The following is a 25,681-nucleotide window of genomic DNA, read 5'->3' on the forward strand; positions in this document are numbered from 1 at the left end:
ACTATTAAAAACGAGAGTGTATGTGGAGATCTCTGTGTGCGCAATAAGAAAGCCCACCTGTCCTTATCAATAGTTCAAAGGTATTTATTTCATCAGAAAAGACCTTCAAACAGCAAGTGTTTGATTGAAGTGGCCACAGCAGAAGTAAATTATGGAGGTGTTGGTATCAGTGGTTTAGTGATTCATTACTGCAGGAACATCTTTCGAGAGGAGAGGAGAAAGCGTTATTTTTCCTTCTTTATGTCTAATGAGTAGTGAGTTTCCCCTCATTTACTTTCTGAACAAACCTCAGTTAACGTCTATAGAGGAGAATTGGTCCTACCATGTTGTGATCTGATGTTGTTGGGAGATAGATGAAGAATTAAAACATTTCAGATCTGCATATATTGAGGGTGCAGGGGGGGGGAACCCATTTGGGTCGGTGTTACTTTTATCCCAAGCGACTTACAAAAGATGAAGAAGAGATACATGGAAGAAGTCTTGGAAAGAAATCCACTTGACAGGAACAGTGGACTGATAGAGGGTGAGAGTGCCGAAGGTAGAGCCAAGTGCAGAAGTAGATAGTGTAGGGTAAGTGCTAGGACAGAAGATGCACTTGGAAGAGCTGGGTCTTCAAGAGCATCTGTGTGGAACAACACACAAAAAGAGTCTGGATTGCGTTGTGCGACAATCCTTTGATGAACGGAGTAGTCGAGGGGTAACATAAGCGTTTAGGAGAGCATTTATGTAGGTGGGAGCAGACCCATGGAGCACGTTATAGGCTAGCATCAGTGATTTGAATTTGATGCGGGTGGCTAAGGATAGACGTATTGCTGGATGTCGCTTGGTGATTGGTGGCATACCTGTGTGAATGGTCCCAAACACTGGACCTCACTGTGTCGTTATTGTAATAAAAACACTAAACTTGGGGTCTTAGTTTGGTATTGTTTTTTGATACAATGGGAAAAGCAACAAAATGTTCAAAATTCATGATTCATTTTCACTAATCTTTAACTGTAGTGAATGTTAACACCTCATAATGCACTCTATATCAACATATATGGCAGGTATCTGGAGCTTCATCGTGAATACACATCAACTTTCATTAAATCATTCATTCATTCATCTTCTACCACTTTATCCTCCACATCAGGGTTGCAATCCCAGCTGACATAGGGTGAAAGGAAGGGTACACCGTGGTCCATCACAGGGCCACATAGAGACAAACAACCATCCACTCTCACACTCACGTCTACGGACAATTTAGAGTGTCCAATTTGCCTAATCCACAGACAGAGCACAGAGACTCTCTATTTACAGGAAGACCTACAACAGCTTGTTTTGACAAACGTGACCAGCCCAAGTGCTTTCCTGGTCCTCTTATCTTCTGCGTGTCATCATAACTTGTCACATTAGTTGTGTTGTTTGGACCTTCTTCTTCTTCTGTGTTAGATGCGTTACTGTCTCCTGGATTAGATTATGGGTATTGGGCAGGTGATACTGTGTGTGTTGTTATATCGCTGATGAACACTGAAATATTCAGAAATGAAGACATGGTGGTCAGTTGGGTTTTTTAAGAACATTTAATTTAATCAGTGTTTGAAATACCCATTAATAATCGGGGGGTCCCCATCTCCCACTTGTTGCACAATACTGTTTCACCACCCCAGGTGCCACCCTGCAGTATTGGCTATCTTCCCTGTCAGATGTGGGCTTGTGTGGGCCTTTTCCACAGCGCCATTTGGAAAGCAATTCATTAAAACATTAAAAATACACAATTAGAAACAAAATAATTGACATTTTGTGTGGTTAAAAAGGATAAGAAAGCATGCAAAGTGTATTATGTATGTAGATCATAATATGATCAATATATATTTCTGTTTAACATATATTATATGATGTATTACAGAAATCTTTAGGAAAAAAACATGTTTCCAGTTACACTGTAACATGTTTAGACCCCCCTAAAATTTTGCAGTTGAGGCTTTCACGGGGTCTTGAATGTTAATCAGGGGGGTCTAACCCCCCTGTCTTTCGCACAGTGAATTTAATGTTTATGGCAAAACTGGAGTTTCATGTTCAGAATGTTGGGAGAATGTTACGTAAAAATATGCATCTTTCAAAAACAGGTAGTGCTGTAGGCATCAGACCTCACAGAGTGTGGCCGACTGAAGTAATGTAACATAATCGCAGTGATAATAGTCAACAAACTGTCTGATAGTTTTGTCATTCTGCCTGGTCATGTCCAGAGTAAGATATGCTTGTATGTGTGTGTGTGTGTGTGTGTTTGTGAGTGCTGAATCAGAGATGTGTAGAGATGGAGAAGGTGATTACAGTCATGACACTGGGGGCTGGATTACAGAGGATTACATGCACACACACTTGCTCCACACATTAGCAAATATACATACACACACACACACACACACACGCTCACAGTCTGCATGTGCCACTAATACTGTGGTACAAAAGGGTCACAGAGAAACCACGAGAGAGAAATAAAGGATGGATATGTAATGACGGATTATGAGGCATTATGTCAAAATAAAAGCAAAGCAGCTTATTTGACTGTAGCGTTCCTTGTGTTAGCTTCTCTTGTGTTTTTTTTTCTTTCTCTCTTGCCCTCTTCTCTCTATCCCTTCTTTTCCAGGCAGTAGGCTGGTAACATGGCCATACCCATGGGACAACCTCCTCTCTCTCGTTGGTCTCCGCTCTGCCTCCTTCTCCTCTTCCTTCTCCTGCTCATCTCCTCCCCGCTCCCGCTGCAGGCCCGGCCGCTCCTCCTCCACCCGTCCATCAATGTGGCCGTGGTGTTCAGTGGCTCCAGCTACCAGAATGAGGTCAGGGGTCGCCTCAGTGGGGAAAACTTCGATGATCTGCCCGTGGTGGTCAGCCCTGTGACCGTGTTGGTCAACGACACTAACCCCCGCGACCTACTGACGCGCCTCTGTGATACCATGGCAACAGAGAGGCTGCATGGCGTAGTGTTTGAGGACGACGTGGGCTCAGGTGCCGGAGTTCAGGTAAAAAATGATTTGTGTATTTTTCAGCTTTTTTTTGATTAAACATCGCCTCCAGAGTCACGGTGTTCAGTCACCTAAGTCCATGTTTACAAAAGCTGCACAAAGAAACATTTTCATGTAAAAGAAAAACACCTACCCTGTCATGTCAGCTTAAATCACACAGGGCAGCAGCAGAAAACAACAACTCATTTAGATTCCAGGCATGTGCTATATCCAAATTAAACTACTATAGTTTTGGTGTGGTTTTTAATTATGTAAGGAACAAAGAAGTGAGGAAAAATCTCAACATAAGTAATCTATAAAACACCAAGGGAACAAACTCAAGGTCCTTTGAGTAGCATGCATTCTCCTCACAGATTGAGTTCAGTTAACCCTTTAACACCTAACCCTCAAAATGTCTGTCTGGACTTTTTTGGGGGGTTAATTTAATCATAAAAAGGACCAGAGAATGTCCTATAAGTGCTTTTGTCCATTTTTCCAGACTAACTTCCAATATCTGGCAGTTATTTATAATTTACTGCATGTTAAAATACGGTTTTAACAATTTCCAAGAAAAACAAAAGGGAAAAACACAGCAGTTGTAAATGAACAACATATTTTTTCTATGTTTCTCAATGTGCAAAAACAGGCCAAGTGAAATTACCGTAATAACCACATGTTGGCTTTGACGTGCAACAACTCGACCATTGGAATTTTTCCGATAACACAATCTGTCGCGCAACTACGGTTAATAAAGTGCCCTTGTGCAAACGTGTCATCGAAACGCTACGTGTTAAAGGGTTGACATGGAATTTTACACGATGATACAAATTACATGATGAATTTCACCATAAGAAGGGTCTATTCTGCACGCTTGTGTGTGTACAAGTGTGTACAAGTCAATAAAATGGACACACACTATTTTAAACACTGTATTTTTGAGGATTTCTTGTTGACAAATGTCGAATTTGGGATTGAAGGTGGAAATAGTGTGATACAATGTGAAAAAGGGCTAATTAATGGACTCACGTTGTGTTATAACAACTGATTTCTGCTACAAATGCACTGGTACAAACACTGAGTCTGTCTGTCTTCAGGTGGCAGAAGTGGCCCAGATCCTGGACTTCCTCTCCACTCAGACAGCGCTGCCAATCGTGGGCATCAGCGGTGGCTCTGCAGTTGTCATACCCTACAAGGTAAAGTCGAAATAATGAACCAGTGACATTTCAGCACTGGCACATCACCTGCACCTGCTGGAACAGGCACAGCGATGACACAAACATGCTTTTGACACAGATTTCGGTGGTTGATTACACACAGTATTATGTGCAATTAAATCCCAAATACAGAAAACCACTGGGAGTAAGAATAACAACAGACATGTCGTGTCAACCCTGTCAGCAACAGCAGCAGAACGCGCTCCTCACAGCCTCCTGTCTCAGACAGAACTCTTTCACACCGGGCATCTTTCAGTTTTAAACAACTTAAGTAGGTCAGAGCAGTGAAACCTACTTTGGCAAGCACTTCCCTGCATGCAAATATTTGGTTATGAGCAAAACACAGATGAGTGAATTATCAGCAATGACTGCAGACATCGACCCTCACCGGCTCCTCTAATCCTTGGCTGAGAAAAGTCTCAGTTGTGGGGAAAGGAAACTTTCTGTGATCTGTGCCTCAATCGATCACTGAAGAGCAGCAGGTTTTTCCGTGCTACTATTAAGCAAATATCTCATTGATGAACGGACAATGGGGAGCTGTGAGCTTTGTGCTGTTCAGACTGTACAGATGCAGCTTAATGACACCACATAGATTTTTGAGGAGCAAAACGTCTCCATCCCTCCTTCCTCTCACTTTACGCGTTTCTCACTCATCTTATCTTCCGTTCTTTTAACCGCTTCACTATCATCAACACCTCTTATTTATAGAAGCAACTCTCACACGTAGAAACTCACATGCAAATGAACTCCCTAACACACAAGATCCCCCCCCCCACACACTCACCCCCCAAAACCCCCACACACACACACACACACACACACAAACACACATGGAGCAAATTCCTAGATCTAACCAGCAACCAAACTCTGCTAAAAGGTGAAGCAAGTGGTGGATTTTTTTTGCCCCTCGGCAACGTTTCGCTGTGTTTACCATTTCCCTGTTAATCAAACACATCTGCAGACGTCATGTTGCACTGTATGGGTTTTAAACAGGATGTGTTGTTGCTGCAGAAGGCGGACTGATTTGCTTGTGTTTTGATGTCAGAGTGGCAAAGGCAGACTGAGTGAGTAAGAGCCAGAGGGAGGAGAAAAATGCATCGACAAAGCTTGGCTGACAGCTGCCTGAAAGATGTGTTTTACTGTCTCGCAGAAGCATCTCTCCTCCTTCTTCCACAAGTTAAATAGTCTCGCTCGTTTCCCCATCTCTTTCTTTTCGTTCCTTTTACCTTTTCACACCATTTCCACTTTTTCGCCCTCCACCACCGTAACTCCTGAACACATTTAAATAAAATCTTTTTGGGCTCTCTATTGTGTTCAATCTGAATCTGCTCCTCTTTGCTCGCTTGGGGCTCCCGGACCCCATTAAACTGTTAATTAGATCCTTCAGGAGGCTGGATCTTCATCATTCATCGCCAAATCAAAACTATTCACTCGTCTTTTGCTTCCATGCTTCTGTTTCGCTGCTGTCCTTGGTTCACCTCCCCTTTTCCTTCCCTCCTGTATTCCCTGCTCCACCTTAAATTGGCGAGGAGGAGTTCATTTCCCAGATGTCCCTTTGATACCACTCTCTGGCAGTTCTTCTGCAGTGCAAAATGTCTACGAGTATTTGGGGCAAAGTTTGTCAGTTGTCACCATACTCTATTTTGTAATTTGCAAAGCGGATCACTGTCGTCTCAGGCTGGATTATTTCACCTCTTTGCCTGACAGCGGCAAAAATAGAGCAAACGCACAGATGGGGTGCTATCTGTTGTAGCAAGGGACCGCTTGTCTTGTGAGTCCAACGTGAGAGGGACGCGTCTCTATTTAGCACAGAGCGTAAAGCACTGTCCTCTGTTGTGTTCTTGTCCGAGGCCTCCTTCAGCCCCCCTCGCCTCACTCTCTCTCTTTCTTTCTTTCTCTTATACACATCTTTGTTGACATCAAAAAAAAAGAAAAACTTGTCAGAGGTTTTTGCCACAATGAAACAGGTGGATTCGATGACGAAAGACATATGTCTGAGTGCATGATTCTCTTCGGGGGGATAAAAGAGCTCAATAGTGCTTGATTATCAATAGCCCGGTGATGATGGATATCTTTGATGGTGGGTTTAAAAAGAAGCAGCAGCCGTCCGGGCCTTCTATTTATGGGTCCTGTCTCAGTGATCTCTCTATGCAGACAACAAGGAAAAAAGGGAATGCGACGAAGATGAAAAGATTGAAGGGAGGAGAGGAAATGCGTCTTTTGTCAGGCGGCACATACATCAAGCAAAGGCAAAGAGGAGGAAATGAGAAAGTGCAAGGAACAGCTGAAGAAAAGGCATAAATACTTCTTTTTTTTTTTTTCAATAGGGCCTATGAGTGAAAGGGAAAAATAATATTGCAACATATTTCTCCGAGGAGCTGCAAATTAGCGGTTGAGCGTGTTTTCATTGTGCGCGTGGCTGTGAGTCATTGCAGTGTGCCGGGTGATCATTAGAGGGTGCTGCATCCAGATGTCGAGTCGTGGGAATGGTTTGGTTTCCACCAACGTAACGGGCGTGAACAAACAATGGACATCTTCAATCTATTCATTCACTATTTGATAAACGAGCACGTCATCAATGATTTACGCTCAGTATGCTAATCGGCATCATCAACTTCTTCAAAATATGGTGAAATGTGCAGAGACATGCCCAAAAGTATGAGGACAGACAGACAAAGTTTGTGTCATTCGTGCCACATTTAAGATTTAAATCCGTTTTCCTTCCTCTCGTACACACAATGAAGTTTAATCCCAAAACACAATCTTTATCCCATCTTGGTGCCTCAATTTGGCAAAACTGCAACTGCCAGACAGACTTTCCCCTACGTAGGCCAGTTAAAGCTGTAGTGCGTAACTTTTAAAATATGCAAATTGCACATTTAAATTGCTGAGCGTGTTCTACAACCATCAGCTCCACACGTCTCGCTCTCTGTGTTTCTCCGTTTTGTGGTGTTTAGATCTTGACACACAGCAACATTCCAATTCTGCACACTGGAAATTATTTGTTTTTCGACATGAGAGACAGAGGGAACAAGAACATTACGCTAGTAAAGCTGAATGGATGCAAACAGGACGGAAAACACTCATAAGTGCTCATGAAAAGTGCACAAAAAAACCTGGTTATTCAGCAGTTTGACAGGATAAATGCTTCCTGCCCACGCCCACCACTGTCAGGTCTGGTAGTATTGCTTGACAGAGCCCTTTTTTTCAAATAAAGGACGCAGCATTTTAATAATGTTCCATTGTTCCTGTTTACAAAGACCAAACAGAGGCAGAATAATAACACAACAACAACAAAATCTACATATGTTAGCTTTCATACCAAACTGGGAAAACTTTATCTTTGTTATCAATGGAAAATTACTCGGGATATCAAGACCAAAAGAGGAAATAGTGTAAACTGAAGGATTGAGAAGAGACAGAGCACCAATACGTAAGTCTGGTGAAATCCTTAATGTTAACAAATCAGTTGAAAATAACTAAATCATTGATGAACTGATCCTATTAACAAGAATTACCTGTGTATTAGTGTGTAGGGTGTACACAGAGTAGAGTATGCCTGCTACACACGAGCGTACCCACTGCAGAATCACATTATAGACACTTGACTGTCACTTGCATGAAATGGCAAAGTAAAGGAGCACTTGTCTTGTAGCTGATGAAATAATCTCATAAATAATCTCACATTTGAGAGGACTGTAGCAAACGGGAATATGTGGAAACTCCACTACAGCTCTTCAAACCTTCCAAGATCGTCACAATCATTCAACCATCAAATCAAATACTTTACAAAACGCGTATTCTGCACTTGTTTTGATGATAAAAACATTTGTGTTGCTGAGTAATATTTTGGGAGAGAACAGAATAATTAACACCATGAGACAACTGTTATCTGTAATCGTGCGGCACTATTAAATGTCACCATTGCACAGAGTGGACATTTAATCCCTCACGAGCCAGAATTTGCTCATTACAGTTCCCTCCATTAATAATGACTGATGTAAACAACGATCGAGTCTGGAATAAACAAGGGCTGACAGGCTTTATGTGTTTGCCGGTAAACAAAAAAACAAAAGCAACTTTTAAGTGTAAACACGATTGATTTTTGAGGCCAAGAAAATGTTGAGCTCAAGTATTCAAGTATATATATCATCATTTATTACAATTTGAAGCTGTCAGAGGAGGATTATGTACAGTATCAAGAGTTATAGTCTCAGTCCTGGCTGCAGTCTAAGGCCACATCTTGGACCAGAGTGATGCAATGTTTCTCATTAGATGACGGAGCATTTTCTTCGCCAGAATTTTGTCTTTGCTCAAACTGTCGCGCTCTCTTCATTTCTCCTGCCGTATTCCTGTCTCTCCATCTCCAAAAACTCCCCCACTTCTTGCTCTCGTTTGGCCTCATGGTCCAGAAACTCCAGAAGCAGGTCACGAGGAGCCCAGAGCCGCAGCGCAGTATTCCCACTTCAAGCAGCTTTTTATCACTAGGAAGGAAATGACTTTAATGACATGCAGCCTCCAAGTCTCACAGCATGGCCCAGTAATTCCAATAAGGCAAACTACTAATGCTTTGAATGTAGTTTAAGTACTGAAGTTATTTTTCTTGCAAGAGGAATTGATTGTTTATCTGAGAAGACGGAAAACTTTCTCCGAATGGTTGAACATCCATCACTTTTAGAGCCTCTGTATAATGAGGCATAATGGAGCTGAACGAACTGTGCTGAACTAATATTGATACAAACTGTGTTTACTGTGTGACCAATACGTTTCTATTTAAAGGGTCAGTTCGCACAAATATATTTCTATATCTAAGCATTTTGTCATAATCAAAGGAAACACTTACTGTCTTTATACCCAATGTGTCCCGTCCCATTTCGCCCCCTTAATATGTCCACGTGCTAACCTACGTCACATGTTGACAATTCTACTGGTGGAGCGTGCTACTACTCTCTCGAAGCACTCGGCAAATAGCCGCTAGCTAGCTAGTTAGCTAGTTAGCTAGCTGCTTCCATAAATCGTCAGTTATTTTCTGACATTAGTGTTTAAAGCTCAACGGTCCTTTGGATATATATCAAACCAACATATTCCAACCCATTTCGACATTGTAACATGCTTATTTGCGAAAATATACTTATATTATATATATATATATATATATATAAGTTAAAATTATTTACTTTATATACGAAATTGCAGAATTGCAGTGGCTGAATTTGCAAAGCATTATGGGTAATGTATATTACCCATAATCGTATCTAATGTATACTTTATATACGAAATTGTTCCTCTGCAGATGTGGCTGAATTTGCAAAGCATTATGGGTAATGTTATCTTCCACTTCGTTTTTAAGCCCGCATCAGAGCTCTTTACATTGAGGGTTGATTATAAGGGCAAAATCGCACACACCCCCTTAGGGCAAACATTGAGGGTAAGGGGAGTGTACACTAGCATCATGTCCTCAGTATAAGGAATTTGGAGGATCCAGTGGCACTAAAATGACATAAGAACAACACAAATATTATTATGAAATATATAACACAGCAGTTAAATCAGGACATAAATGTAAACAATTGTGTCATAACACACTATAGAGCATTTATATTATTACTGAGACAGTAATGTGTTAAGAACATTATAGTGTAGTAGCCTCAATTAAAGAAAGTAACTTTATGTAAAATGTAAATAGAGTAAAAAGTCAAGTCAACTTTTGACCTAAGTGCTTCACAGATTTAAAGGCACAGTGACATAAAAGGTAAATACATAAAATCAATCAATAAAAATAGAAGTAAAACAGTGACATAATAGAATCCTAAAATGGTAAAAAACTACAAAGAAGTGTCAGGGCTGACTATTTTTATCCTGAGGTGAAGGCCAAGGAGAAGAGGTGAGTCTTTAAAAGCAGATTTAATTTACATGGGTAACTCGTTATTAGACCTCAGAGCTCGGGATGAACAAATTCCAAGAGGTAAGATGATGCTAAACTGTTAAGAGCTTTAAAAAAACAACAATAATAATTTAAAATCACTCCTAAAATTAATAGGAAGCCAGGGTATTATGGGTGTAGGGTAAAAAGGTATTATGTGTAAGTAAAATGTAATATGAAGGAGAGATGGAAGCTTGCATGCACAAAAACTTTTCAAAGATGTGGCAGATTGACATGGATATGATAAGAGTCCATACGAGTGAGCATCTGTGTCGATGACCTGCCTCCTGTTTGACCAACACAAGTCCTTCCACTGAGGGGGGGGGTTCAAGCACAGAGTTTCCCCCCAGTGAGAGGAGTGTGCGAGCAGCCACCGTGTCCACCGTCTCCCTGTCACATTACCATACGCTCCTGCAGCAGGACTGCTAATTACGTCTGTGTGTGACAGCCACATTGCCAAGGTGGTGAGAACAAGACGGCTGGGAGGTGGAGGTTGGGGGAAGCGATGGGGTGGGGACCGTTATTTTTTATACGTGTGTGTGTGTGGTTAAGAGTTAGTCATGAAAGAGTAGGTAATTCTTGCATGATTTCACAGGGAAAGTCAATGTCTTCACACACGATTGCTTTGGACTTTTTTTTCCACAATTAAAAGGCAGCGCTAAATGAAAATTGCCCCAAACAGTGATTAACAAAGATGGCCACAGCATCGTTTGTTTGTTTAACTGCTCAAAAACAACTAATTGGATTTCAACGGCTTGATTTTCTTTAACGTAAACACTCCTCTCTATCTGCTGAAGTGGGACAGCATAGAGTTAACCAGGACTTCCGATCCAGAGGCATTTTTTATTCATTCACTCGCAGACTGACATGGTTGTGTACTGCTATTTCTGTAGCTATTTTGGTGCACAGCCCAGTCAGTGGTCTGGTGGAGCGTCTGTGCCTCGGGAGGTGAGTCTCAAACAAGCTCAGGCGGAGATAAAAAACTAGTAAAATTGAGTGAAGGAGAGTCTGGCTGTGATATTCCTGTGGTACTCCTCGGGCTGCACGGCTCTCAAGGGCTTTACAGGCTCTCTGAGCTGTGGGAGAGGGAAGAGCAACAGGATGAAGAGATGACAGATAGTCACCTCTCAGATGAGAAGAGCCTGAGTATATATGAGACTTGGTCCCAAATGGCACTTGACAGTTTAACACTATATGCTCTCTCTACTATACAGCGAGCTATTATGGATTATAAATACAAAAAAAGCAAGGAAAAATGAGACAATATTTCTCTGATCTTAACCCTATTGCACCAGCACAATGTACACTAGTGAATCAATTTTAGAATACTTGTGTTGAACACTGCTCAGTCTGCTCCCATCGCAGATTTAATTATGCCTGACAGCAAAGTTAAGCCCTTTAGATCTAATACAAGCTGTGGATTGGTCGTCGATCTATAAAGAGCAGAGCGACGCGGGTCGTTTCAGGCTGTGGAACAGTTCTCTGGCTCTGCTGTCGTAGTTTACACCAGAGTTCAGCCTCTGCGCTGTGAGCATCCTCTGCACGTGGCTATGCCTAAACTGAAATATCTCAACAAACTCGATGGATGACCATGAAAATATTGACGTTCACGACATCCATCATTCTCAGAGGATCGGGATTTCAGTTTTGTGTGAAATTCTGGATAGAGAAGGTTAACATTGTCGTTCTCTGATGATGGAGCCTGGAAACTATGAGGTTCCTGTTTCTTCTCTTCATAGCAGTCCCTCTCCCATCACCCCGCCCCCCCCCCCTTTTTTCCCCCCATCTCTGTGGCCTACTTTATCCGAATGATCTTTGAAGGACATTCAATGGGCTCTAACTCAATGGGCTCTAATAACTTTCCATCTTATGTGTCGAACAAAAATACACATTGACTTGGGTATGCAAATATATTCACCGCCCCTTTATGACAGAAAGAGAGCAACTGAACTAAGTGTTTGCAGTTCAGAGACACTTGTCCCAGACAGCGTCTGCATCTGGACGATCAGACCTCTTTTGTTTTCGTGGAAACGATCTCGCTGCAGGGTTCTGTGCTCGAGCAGTTGTGCGTTGTGTCTCTCACACGTACTACACACTCGCTTTCCAACAATGATGATCTAGGACAGGGGTCACCAACCTTTTTGAGTCAGAGAGCTACCTTAAGGTTAAAAAATAATATGGAGGGCTACCATATAATATTTTTTTGTTTGTTTACCATTTAAATGATTAATATTATGCATTCAACTGCATACACATTCCTTCCAGTGCTTACTCCTAACGATTACCAGTTTTTTATAAACAATATCAAAGATATTTTACTGACAGATCATACGGATACATGCAAGTGAGGTGAAGTGAAGTGCGCCCGCGGGCACCGTATTGGCTGCCCGCGGGCTACCAGGTGCCCGCGGGCACCACGTTGGTGACCCCTGATCTAGGACATCAGAATTTTCCCTTTAAACGTGTAATAACTTCCATTCACCCTTGTGCAAGCATAGCTTGCTTAAATGTTAGTCCCTTCTTTGTCACTTCTCTTCAACTTAATTGGTTTTAAAAGGCCGTTCCCCCGTGTTGCCTCGCTGACTTATCGCAGTTATGCTTTTACAAGTCGAACGAGGGATCAAATTATTAAAATGCACTATCCTACCAGTGGTCAGATTTCATCCAAATTAAAATATTCTGCAGCAGTAACCGTGTTAAAGGTTTAGGCAAATTGAGCAGCAGCAGAGTTCACATAAACGCCTTTTGTCAGTTTACTTTTTTAGTGGTAAATTAGAAACTCTATTTTTTAGATTTCCAGAGTGCTGAATTGCTCAGGATATTTTACCTGAAAAGACTTCTTCTGTTTCCTCACCCGAAGGCCCATATAGAACTTGTGATGTGCTGTCAGAAGTGCATGTTAACCATGTCTTTTACTAAATTTTTAAGAGGAAAAACTAACATTTAACATCTTTGAGTAAAAGTAGGGTGGATGATGTTGTTGCATCACCTATATCACCTTTACGATTTCATGAGAATGATGTTCTCTTACTGTGTACAGGCAGAGGGATCCTCGTTTCTGCAGATGGGAGCATCGCTGGAGCAGCAGATCCTCTGCATGTTCAAGGTACATACACGACAATCTGGAATGAAACAGATCAGAGCATTTAAACAGTATTTGGAACACAAGTGGAGAAAGGGTCAAGTCTGACAGTTTGTTAATGCCATGGAGGGAAACAATCTATATTTAGGATGGATCTTACAAATTGCAATGCGATTAGAGGGATTGAATTGATCTCACTCAGAGATCAATTCAATCCCTCTCGGAGTCTCGGTTAACTCTCTGTTTTCTGTGTTAACAACAGTTAGTTAGACAAGAAAAATTCAATTTAATTATTTAAGAAATCCACTAATTTGCGGCACCAGCAGCTAGATTAGCATAGCATAAAAGATTAAAACAGGGAGAAACAACTAGCCTAGCTCTAATCGAAGGTCATGCTGTTCATTTATTAGCCTTTACCTTCATCTGAGATTTAATAACAAGTGTTAGGTTGGTCTCATCATCAGTCACACTATTGCGAGTGCAACGGTTGTCAATAAATAATCTGCAGAATGCTGTATATCCCTGTTCCAGCTCATGGAGGAGTATGACTGGGGCGCGTTTGCAGTGATCACCAGCTTGATGCCGGGATATGACACCTTTGTGGATATAGTTCAGTCTTACACGGATACATCCTACTTCCTCTGGAACCTACAGGATGTCTTGACTCTGGAAATGTCAGTGGGGGCTAATGATGCGAGGACCAAGCGCATGCTGCAGCAGGTATACAATGACACGTATAGCTCCTGGATCAGGCATCACCTGAAGTTTTTGTTCTTTGGTGGCCTATTTTTCTGTGAATTACCATTGAGAGATTTTTTTTATTTTTCCTGTCTGCAGGTGGACTCTCAGGTCCTCCTGGCTTATTGCTCCCATGAGGAGGCACAGTACTTGTTCAGCCAGGCAGCAGAGGTGGGTCTGCTGGGGCCAGGCTACATCTGGATCCTTCCCAGTCTGGCCGTGGGCAACCCTGACAGCCCTCCACCTGTCAGCTTCCCTGTTGGTGTGATCGGTGTGATAACAGACCAGTGGAGGAAAAGCTTGCGGCAGAGGGTGAGAGAGGGTGTTGCCATTATAGCCAAGGGGACTGAAAGCTTCAGGAAGCAGCATGGTTTTATCCCTGAGGGACACGGAGACTGCAACAGGCCAGCTAAACATTCAGACAACAACACTGTGTTCAGGTGAGGCTCTCTTCAGTCAGGACACTCCATTATCATTTAGAAATGAATCAAATTTGCTCTGGATTTGCCTGCAACCCACATTCCCGCAGCATTTCTGAGAGCTGAAAATGGAGCACTTTGAAAAGCCCCATTTTTGTTTGAAACCTGTAAAGCTGCGTTTTAGACTTTGACCTTTGAAAAACGATAACACATTTACCTGTGATCACTCTGTTCACACTTACTCTCAGTTTCACTTTCAAGCCGGTGTTGGTCTCACAGCAGAAATCACTGCCCTTACTTTTCACCATTGCTTTTCTCTGTGTAGGTGCAACGCTCATTTGGACGCAATTAATGTTTTATCAAAGTCAAAGTAGTCTGAGCCTCTTTTGCATGTGGTCTGAAATGCAAATCTACCATGGATTCATTACTCACAGGCCAGTCTGTCACGGATGTATACTTATATAGCAAAATCACCTTGTCCTCCACCAATCAGACACCTCTGCCATCTCCTAATGAACTACTTCCAGTCTCCCACATTAGATTAATCCCTCTCTGGGGAGCTTTGGGTTTAATTAGGAGGTGATAATTATATGTGTTTAATTGTGGCCACAATGAATATGCAAATTCTTGTGTGATGTGGAATCAAAGTTCCTTGACTGCATAGCACAGTGCTTTCCCTGAATGTGTTTGAGTTTGTGTTTTTGCGACTCACAGGCACATGCTGAACGTGACGTGGGAACAAAGAGATTTGTCATTTAACAACCAAGGCTTCCTCTCAAACCCATCCATGATTATCATCGCTTTGGACCGGGAGAGACTCTGGGACAAGGTACGTGGCACCAGAAACTTAGTCAAAAAACACTGACTGGCAGCACAGTAAAAAAAAAAAAGAGAAAAAAAAGAGAGAGAAAGACCTGTCATGCTGGACTCACTCGTACGTGACGGACGGACACGTCAAGTGAAACGCTTCTCATTCACACTGTGGGTCTGATGTTGTTGCAGAAGTTGAGAAATGCTCTACTTTTCCAAGCTCGAGTCAGCCAATCAAATCATGTTGTGCAAATAATTATTCCAACACAGGAGCTAGACAATCAAATCCCATTTAATGCTTGACTCTTAGCTCAAGATTGTTGTCCTTGGTATCTGTTTTTGGCAGACAAAGTGCACCCAAAAAAGATGGTACAAACATTGGCAACTCCCGCCTCTCATCGATACCTCCAGATCCGCCCACCTTCAAAGCATTACGCAACACGTATGTGTGAATCCAGCATCAGTAGTAAGCTTGTAAAAACAAGTGCAACATTGCCTGTTGTGGATTGTACAGATGACTGTCACAGGTTGTAAATCTGACAGGGACCAGACCTACCAAATAGCATCCCTTACACACACGGTATGAGCCAATGTGTGAGCACAATCTCTTTCACTGTAACGCCCGTAATGAATTGTGTGTCACAGGCAATCCGGCAAATTCAGTTGCTTATATAGTAATCCAATGACAAGAGAGAGAACCTTCTGTTGTTTTTAGAAAACCATTATGTACCTGTCTCCGACACCTCATGCAGTATCTTTGCCTCATGTGTCTCCCTCTGTGCCAACTCTCGCCTCTCCCCGTGAACTAGCAATACATATATAATCTGAGGGCGACACATTTTGCCTGTTGCACGGGGGATTCCGTGATGAGTTTAAGGAAAAGCAGCTGAGGAGCAGTCGAGGTAAAGCTTTACCTAACCTTAAGCTGACCGCAATTTAAATCTTAGCCCTGGTTCCTCCAAAATTAAGTTCTGCCTCATCAGAACCATGTGCTGCTGCCCAACTGGACTGCTGGTCCTTTAGAAAAGGTCCTTACGAGGTAACAACACACACATCAAAGCCTGAGGGTGTATTGAAAAAAGTGTGACTACACAGAGAGACCTGAACATAATCTCTCAGCTACAGTTGAACTCATTTATTTCTTCCCCGGAAAGACCAACCTACTTTATCAATGTCACCTTGTGGCTGGTGTGTATGTACGCGTGTGTCAGTGTGTCGGGAACACGGACGCGTAATCGCGCTCGATTGGGGTCTGCTTTGAAATGTCGCACTCGTGCAGCCAACAGCTGCACATTGCTCGTACGCTCTCAGGTTCAGATGTGGTGCACTACAAAAAGATGCCACATGAACCAGGACACAAATTCAGTGAATCTTCTCTCTGGTTCTGTGTTTTTGTCTGATCTGTGTCTGCCTTTTTCTTCCCCTCTTGTTTGTGTGATGTAACTCATCTGTAAAGATGACAGGATGTGGTGTACTTGTTCTTCTCAAGTCTATCTTGTCACCCTGACAACTTAACATGATATTTTGCTGAGGAGTGCTGCTCAGAGGCATTTTGGACAGAGGGGGAAATTCCATTTCTGTGCTTGGTCTTCTTCTTCTTCTTCATCCTTTTTCTGTAATTCTCACATGTATTTTTCCACCTCACAAAAAGCTGCTGCATATATAAACATATCAACAATGATTTGGATCACTCTGTGTAATATAGGATGCTTAATGCATAAGAACCCACTGGCAATTATTAGTTATCTTTCTTAGTTGTGTTTGTGCAGCACAAAGGATAAAGTATAATGACAAAAAAACAACAACCTTGCACCTTTTCAACAGTCTACAACACAGCATCAGCCTGATTATAGCCCAAGGCCAGGGGTGTCAAACATACGGCCTGCAGACCAGAACCGGCTCCCTAGTGGGTCCAATCCGGCCCCCAGAATGAATTTGTGAAATTTTCACTGAAAAAGTTGCAGATACCTGTGGCTAAATGTTTTGTGCCTTTGTAAATGGTTGCCTTGGGCATAATATTATTGAAATTGCACTGATTTTTATCGAGAAATTTCAGGCTATTCATGATATGTTTTGTAAAAAGATACTTTATTTAATGTTAAACAAAGGGAAATGCTTGTTGTTAACAGGTTATTATGCTATTATTTGACTCGTCCGGCCCACTTGAGATCAAATTGTGCTTTATGTGTCCCCTGAACTTAAAGGTGAATTATGTAATAAATCTAAATCAACTGGCCATAAAATCCTCTTAATATGTCACAGAGACTCAGGAATAATGTTCATAACAAACTGAACTCACCAACAACAACAGTACAGCCAAAATATATGCATTCAAAAAAATCTTTTGCAAACTGCAAATCATGTTTATGTTTTGAAATCATGTTTTGGCATGTGGCGCCACCTACCGCCGTCTCCCAATCATTGCAGTCAGTAGAGTCTCAGCTGCCGAGCAACCACGGGTTGCCAGTTATGTCAAAAAACGAAACCTAAAAGACCTCAGTATTTTGAATTTCAATGTAGTAACTGTTTTTGGCCACATTCTTACATATGGATCCTTTAAAATTAGTTTGACACCTCTGGGTTAGGCACTTGGGCTTCATCATATTAGTGTGTCATTAACCTCGCATATGCAACACCTAACATGTTTGGACTTAAACGTAACAGTTTTGGCACCTGTGTCAATAGCAAACAGTGACTTTGCAGGGAGCAAACGTTTCTCAGCGAAGATAGTTTATGACCATAATCACCTAATCTCACACAGCAACCACCTTACCGGCAACAATCTTTTATTGTCTGACTCCAGATTTGGAATGACAGCTTCTGTGAGAAGATAAAACATATGTGAGAGTCGCATAAAAGACGGTTTGAAATGACTGATCTTTACAAGTGGCATCTCGGAGATTCACAGATGGCGCGGGGAAACAAATCACCGTCTTCGCACATCACACCGTACCTTAGCGCAAGATCTGTAAATCACCCATGTATGACAATGGAAGAGCGCGCGTACGAGTGAGCCGAGGAACTAATCAAGAGTTGGTGTGAAGAAGAAGTCTCATTAAACTCCAGAGACGTGCGTTTCACATGCAGTAAGTGAAAGCTGGCTAAGCCCGGTATACGGCTCATTAGCTTAGTGAAGATTTTGAAGGCTATTCTTCATTGTGTCATGTGACATTAGTCAGAAATGAGTCTCCCTTACATTATAAAAGCTCAATCTGTTGCTTTTTCTACAATAGTAAACAATGATCGTCAGCATCTCTGGCTGTGGACTTATTGACCTCCACTAGGAGGTGTATGTTTTTGCCGGTGTTTGTTTGTTTGTCTGTCTGTCTGTTAGCAGCATAACTTGAAAAGTCTTGCACGGATTTGGATTTGGATTTGGAAAAAGCCCTTAATGTAGACTTTAGGCAAATCTTACAGCAGTATTACAATTAGATGCCATTATTTCTCACAGAGTGGGCCAGCAAAGATTTTCAGTACATATAATCAACAACACTCATCACTTGAATAGTTCCATTTATGTTCAGTGACATTCTAATTAGTTTGTTTTTTTTCCAGTTCACAAAATGAACACAGATTGAAGACAACAAACGCAGGGATGCATAATTAATGAGTTGCAGTTTGCTTGTTGAATCAGTTCCTGTCTTTTTTTTTGTCTCATATGTCTTACTCAAAGACTTTGAAGTCTCCTCAGTCTGCATTAATGAACTCTCATTTCATCTTCTAATCCTCTTCCTCCAGGTCAGCAGATGCTAATTTTCCTTTGTGAAATAAAATTTGACAGAGAGAGAGAGAGAGAAAAAAAATCTCATAGGGAAAGTGAAAAGCAGTGAAGACAGATATGGTCTGACATGAAGTTAAGGTCACTGCTAAGAGTCATCCTTATATGAGATGTCACTTTTCACCATCCTTCTCCAGGTGGGCACATACGCCCGTGGGATCCTGCAGGTCCGCTATCCCGTCTGGCCTCGGTACGGCAGCTTTCTAGAGCACGTGACTGACGATCGACACCTGACTGTGGCCACGCTGGAGGAGCATCCTTTTGTCATGGTGGAGAACGTGGACCCGGGCACTGGCACGTGCGTCCGCAACACAGTGCCCTGCCGACGTCAGTATAATCACACAGAGAGGTACATGCAAAAATAACGACACCCCCCTTCTTTTTTTTTTCCTTCGCAAATATGCAAAGAGACAAGTGTGATGAACCAAATGGTGGCGAGAAAATTGTGAGACAAGTGCAAACAAAAAGTAATTCAGCCGTTTGAAAGGATAAATGCTTCTTGCCTTCCACCTGCCTCTGTGCTGACCGAATATACACAAACCATTTTCAAAAAGAATTCACGATATACAAATAATTATGCAACGTTTCTTTGCACGAAGGCCAAACAGAGCGAAATCAAATCACATCAACAAAAACTACCCAAAGTTATTCATTGCAGCTTTAAGAATCATTTTTGGAGTGCCTTCAGAAAACTACAGCCTGTATTGCACTAGTTTTGACACATTTCATATAATACCCAGTGCTACACACATACATCTGCACTCACACTCTTGGTTCCTCTGCCCCAGTTTAGCTCTGAGCAGACGCCGCAAAGCTCCGCGCTTCATTAAACACAGAGTAATTGTGTGTGTACCGTCGAAGCACTTTAAAAACACACCTCTGGTGTCAAACGGATCGCAGCATGGGCGAAAAAAACAACCATTAAACAGCGATTATGTCTGACTACCTACAACAGGTGCTCGCCAAGAATACACAATGTCTTCATTATGTTCAAACAACCACAGACAGCGCAAATACATTGCAATGCTCCGTCGTAAAATGTAACGGCAGATCTGGAAACGTATCAACCACTTTGTCAGCTTAGCTTTATTGCTCCCACTGTGACAGAACACATCATGTATTTTACAACCCCCCCACTGGGAGACACTGTCCACGTTTAAAACCTTCGACAGTCGCCTTCTTTAGCCGACGACTAATTCTGAACACAAAATGAGTTCCACGTCAACTACACAAGCAGCTTTTCTGTTGACTGTATGTATAAGTGCTATGTTTACTTGATAAAAATCATGTTTATTCTGTAAAATGAAAAAAGGGCACTCAAAGGGGGCTAAAACACTACTGGTTAAGCCTGTCTGGTTTAACATGCCATTTAGATTTAACAAAAACAACATTGGACAATTACTAGTTATCAAGATGTTTCGACCTTCTGGAATTCTGATTTCTGGAATTGTGATACATACATTCTCTGCATTGTTGCATGAGTTTTCTCTCTGCAGCTTCTCTGTATTTCAAACCAGTTGCTCCTAGATCATATTTTAGAGAGCGGTGCATAAAATCTGCTGTTCGTCAATAGATTATAAGGAATCAGAGTGAATTGTGTATAAATGAATAATATAAAGGCATGTACCATATTTCAAGTCGTCTATGGTTGACCTTACTGAATTTAAAATTAGCCTTTGCATTTTTGTTTGAATGAAAATATTTTTTTGAGACTTTCTGACTGTTTGTCCGTGGACGATTGACTTTTGAATGACTGTGACTCGGATGTTGTGATTGGAATACCTTTATCAAGAGTTAATAGATTTTCAAGTCGCAGCCCTGTTATTGATTGTGTTAGTGTGTAATCATGCTGCTGTGTTGTTTACCTGCAGCAGGGGCTTTGATGATGACAGAAACCAGACTGATTGAAAATCCCCCTTCAAATTTTGTAGATAAATTTGAGTTCCAGTTACACAGTGATTTAAAATGCAATTTGGGTACAATTACAATTGAGATCAAGACCACTGCTTACACCTCAGTCTGGTGTTAAAAGCAAATCAAAGCTGCAGTGCATAACTTTTAATTATAAGCTTCATGCGACTCTCTCTGTATTTCTAAGGATCGTAGTACTTTGTTCTTTGCACAGGAAGTTAATCCTTTTACAGCCCAACTGGTGAAGGCAAGGCAGAACTACAGCAACGTAGCAGTAAAGCAAGACCATGGCAAACAGTGGTGGTTGCTGGTCTTTGAAACAGGGGATCTGATTTTTTGGCCCAGTTGTTTTCACATTAATTCTGCCCTCCATTCCTTTTGTAGAAAAGGCTCTATCCCCCCCATGACCAAACCCGTGTTGATAAAAATGAACGAGCGAATGAACAACTGGAACAAGGAAATGCTAAAATTGTGTTTTATGTACAGCTTTTTTGTACAAACAGAATAGGGCTATATTGTGGAGCAAAAAAAATAAAAACAGACAACAGGCTGCTGTTTGTTGTTGTCAATCAGAGAGTTCCTCTAATCACATGCATCAGCCCAGCGTCTGCGCCTGCTCACTGCTCCATTGACTCTCAGAGACTCTGAGCTTCCCTGGAAGTTTTGCTGCAGTTAACTTTTGCTGCATTTATCCAATCACCGTCTCACTCACCGCAGAGAAACACGCTTTTCTATGCCGTCTCATGGAGATCAATTAAAGCATCAGATGATAAACAGCTGATTCTGAATTAACAACTCTACGCTACTACTATGTTCTTGAAGAAACATGTTCCGTTGCCTTCTTCACCACAGTGTGCTGGTCAGCACTGGGATCACCAGCATGCCCATCAATAACGTTGGGCTCTGGACAAGTCAAGGCTTATTTAAGAGGCGGCTTAAACTCACCTTTACCAACTACGCCTTTAATGACCCTGCTGGTGCCACCCAACAGCATCCGGCCCCCTGTTGTTAACATGGTCCTCCTTTAGTCACCTTTTACAACACGCAGAGCTTACGTGGGGGGGGGGGGTATTCTTTTGAGGGACCCCACCCCCTGCACTTTTAGTGATGAAATGTAAATACAACAGTACAGATTTGACTATTTCTTTTATGACATTTTAGCTGTCATAGAGCAATCACCCCTAGCCGAAAAAAGGCCAAGAAGCACCCGGAAAATGTTTGACAAAATGCATTATCATGCTAAAAATACAGATAATGCTTGATGGGATAATCGCTTGTAGCAGAGGGATGGTGGTGTTCACCAAGGTATATGTAATATTGAGTTGCCAACACCAGCTTGTTTTGAAGCATATGAGAAAATGTGCCATGCACCCCAAATCATGTTTCTATTAAACATCGAAAGTAAATATGAAATATATAATTAAATATTTGCTGTATCTTTGCACATCAAGTGCCAAATGGTTGGTTACGCAGAAGCATGTTGGGAGAGCAGGCACTTTTAAAAGATACTTAGCCTTTGATTGGATGGATCATCACTACCTGTCATTGTTATAGTAGATACCAGGCTCATCCTTTTGTTCATATTTATAATGAACAGTAACTTCTCAGTGTCACCGCACCCAAAACATGCCTGTAGCTGGCAGCAGTTCCTTCCTCACAGAATGCTGATTGGTCCAAACCAATGGGGTTTAGCCATCAGTGATGGGCCGTTCGCTGTCTCGCCAGGTAATTGTTAGCCCTCTCCAGTGAAAAAAACCGTTTGTGTCCACACAAAACCTGTGTCTGATTGTGTAAGCATCTGAGCTGTGTGACTGTGGCCTGCATGTTAATTACAGAAAGAGATATACAATATGTGGCGGCTGTTGTTGGGTGAAATGGCACATTAGTGATTGCCAGAAAAGAAGATTTATCTGTCCAATATGGGGACATCTGTCATAGCATGGGACAATGTTATCATCCTTGTTTCTCTTTCACTGTTTCTCCCTGGCTGGCATGCGTGCCCCATTTGGACGGTGACCAACAAAAGGGGAAAAGGAAACACGGAGGGACAGAAGACAGCAGCTATATAAATCATTTAATCTTGCCGTGTTGTCTGAGCAGCTTCCCTGCAGAGCAGATGTTTAGCATGATTACAAATTTGGTCCTGCTCATTAAAAACGCTTTTCTTTGGACAGACGACGGCCTCTTTTGCCAAAGAGCTGAGCTGACGAACGGGCCCAGAACACCACACAAAGTATGGCACGGCACGACAAGCAGCTGGAAAATATTAACCAGTTCAGGAATGGTTTATAGTCATTGTAGTAATTTATATATGACACAGCGACAGTAAAAAGCATAGACTGTATGGCCAAAACTATTCGTATTGGGGGTGGTTTATGTGGATGAAGTCTTGCCATTTTCAGAGAAAACATTTCATTTACGTTTGTTTCTGTTTCCACGTGGATCGTAAATGGTCTGTATTTAGCACTTTTCTAGTCTTGATGACCGCTCAAAAGCTGCTTTACACTACAGTGTTGCCAGTCACTCATCTTTTATACTTATTCACACGCTGCCGACACAACCGTCAAGTGTCTTGCCCAAGGACACATCGGCATGTAGACTAGCGGAGCTGGGAATGAGACTCACAACCTTCAAGTTGAAAGATGACTCACTCTACTGTCGCCTACGACATTACCTTTAGTATATGTACGAGCATACATACATGAGTCCAGTAACTTTATACATTAATTCATCTTTCAAAAATCATTTTTCTTCCTTTTCCTTTCATCCTCATGCCCTTCTTTTCCTCCTCAACTCTGTAAGAACCGATCTAAATGACTCTGTCAGCCCTCATCCGGTTGTGTTTCTCTCGTACCGTTCACCTGAGAATCCTGCTTGTTCACTCTCTGCGGTCCAACTCCCTGATGTTGCTTCTCTCCACGCCGCACTAGTTTCTGGGCAATTTGCAGAGAGAACGCTCGGCACAACACAACTGCTGCTAATCCTCAGAGGATCCATTAGTGAATGTGTGCATTTGTTTGTGTGCGGGACCAAACAACACGGCACAGTTTATGTGCGTGTGTGTGTGTGTGTGGCGACAGGTGTTCAACTCAAGCAGCAATTCAGTTAACGCTGCGTTTATCAGAACGATTGACTCCCGTGAATATAGGAATTTCGATAAAATTAACAATGAAAATAATTCATTTGAATAGCGACCACTGACATCACTCTTTTTCATTCAGTCTTCTGCTCATTTACTCACATTCACTCTTTTGAGTTTGTCATGCTGACTCAATGACACACACACACACACATACACGCACACACAAACACACACACGTTCTTGCACAACATTCCTAGTGAGGACACTCACTAACGATGCGTTCTCTAGCTCATTACCCTAGCCTCAGTCATTACAACTAAATGCATGTTTAACTTAACCTTGACCTAAACCCAATTCTAACCCTGAAACCAAGTCTTAACCCTCGAGAAAAACCTTTGAAGTTAAATAGGTTAGAATCAAAATTTGTCCTCAGATGTCTACAAACATGTACACAAGCACACACACACACAGTGACTCAGCCCTAGCAGGTTTTAGGCTTTTTTTTAGGAGTTTATTTCCCCTCAGGAAATGTGTCAACTTCACTTTCAGTCTGTCTGCCTTTAACTTTCATTGTCCAGTGTTCCTCGTTGCTTTTTACTCCACTATTATTTTTCACCATTACCTTTCCTTGCTTTTCCTCTACACCCCATTAAGTAGTGAGGTCACCGAGAGGAAGTGTGTGTCCCCTAAATGCTCCTCAACTTAATGGCCTTTGATTAGAGGCCATCATACTCATTCAACCATTGTGGGCCTTGTCTCACACACAGTGTATATCTGTGTGTGTGTGTGTGTTTGCAATATGTAGTTGCCTTGTCTGTCTCTCTCAAAGACATTTTGTCTGGAGAAATTGATTTTAGCTAATGAACCAGCCGTTGCCTGCCCCTGCGCTGAGCTGTTGCAGATCATGGTCAGCACGAGTTAGCGCTCACTCCCTGAAACAAAGTACCACTCCAGCTTTTGTTCCCCAAAGCTTGAGATAGCATCATTTGTTTTTGATCACTGACCCACTGTTGAAACGACTCTGCTTTTTCTCGTTCGTCTCGCAGCATAGCTGGCCACTCAGAGTCCTACACCAAACTGTGCTGCAAGGGCTTCTGCATAGACATCCTGAAGAAGCTGTCCCGCACCATCAAATTCTCCTACGACCTCTACCTGGTCACCAACGGAAAACACGGCAAGCTGGTCCGTGGGACTTGGAACGGCATGATTGGGGAGGTGAGAACGACGACTTAGTTATTTAAGGAAGGATAAATCCCTGAACACAACAGCTGGTGTGGCTGCACTGAGTTTGCTGGTGGCCTTATACACACATTTAACTAAAATAAGTGTAGCTTTGGGCTATGACATGGCCTCATACTAAGAAAGAGAAATCACCAACAACAGCAGTGCATGTTGAACACGGTTTATATAATAAAACCACTGGGTTTTTTTTGAGAATCCTTAAAGGTCAAGGACAAATTTTTACCAAGAGCGATACCAAGTGATGGAATTTAATGAAAGTTTTGAAAGATATAAACTAGATCAACAATGTCTTATCATTGGAGTCACCAGATAGTTGTTTAGTTTAGTTCAGGGGTTACATACAACGAAATTTGATCTCAAGTGGGCTGGACCATTAAAATAATAGCGCAATAACCTATAAACAACAAGATCGCCAAAATTTTCCCTATGCAATAAACAAGTGCAAATAAGTGCAATTTCAACAACATTATGACATAACAGCATAACAGGTTACAGATC

General features: G+C 41.9%; 1 protein-coding gene across 1 annotated transcript in view; it reads left to right on the forward strand.

Annotated features, from left to right (window-relative positions):
• Positions 1 to 2,645: 2,645 nt before the first annotated feature.
• LOC310939523 (glutamate receptor ionotropic, NMDA 2C-like) overlaps positions 2,646 to 25,681 on the forward strand; it is a gene marked incomplete at both ends in the record, with an annotated part of 36,693 nt that continues 13,657 nt past the window's right edge. The window contains 8 exons of the mRNA XM_083904291.1: positions 2,646 to 3,002; positions 4,079 to 4,177; positions 13,162 to 13,227; positions 13,735 to 13,923; positions 14,041 to 14,381; positions 15,075 to 15,189; positions 19,086 to 19,297; positions 24,988 to 25,156. Coding sequence (XP_083760417.1) covers positions 2,646 to 3,002; positions 4,079 to 4,177; positions 13,162 to 13,227; positions 13,735 to 13,923; positions 14,041 to 14,381; positions 15,075 to 15,189; positions 19,086 to 19,297; positions 24,988 to 25,156 — 1,548 coding nt within the window. The remainder of the gene's footprint in view (positions 3,003 to 4,078; positions 4,178 to 13,161; positions 13,228 to 13,734; positions 13,924 to 14,040; positions 14,382 to 15,074; positions 15,190 to 19,085; positions 19,298 to 24,987; positions 25,157 to 25,681) is intronic.

Source organism: Microchirus variegatus, assembly GCF_963457635.1.
Source record: "Microchirus variegatus genome assembly, chromosome: 17".
Classification (NCBI taxonomy): domain Eukaryota; kingdom Metazoa; phylum Chordata; class Actinopteri; order Pleuronectiformes; family Soleidae; genus Microchirus; species Microchirus variegatus.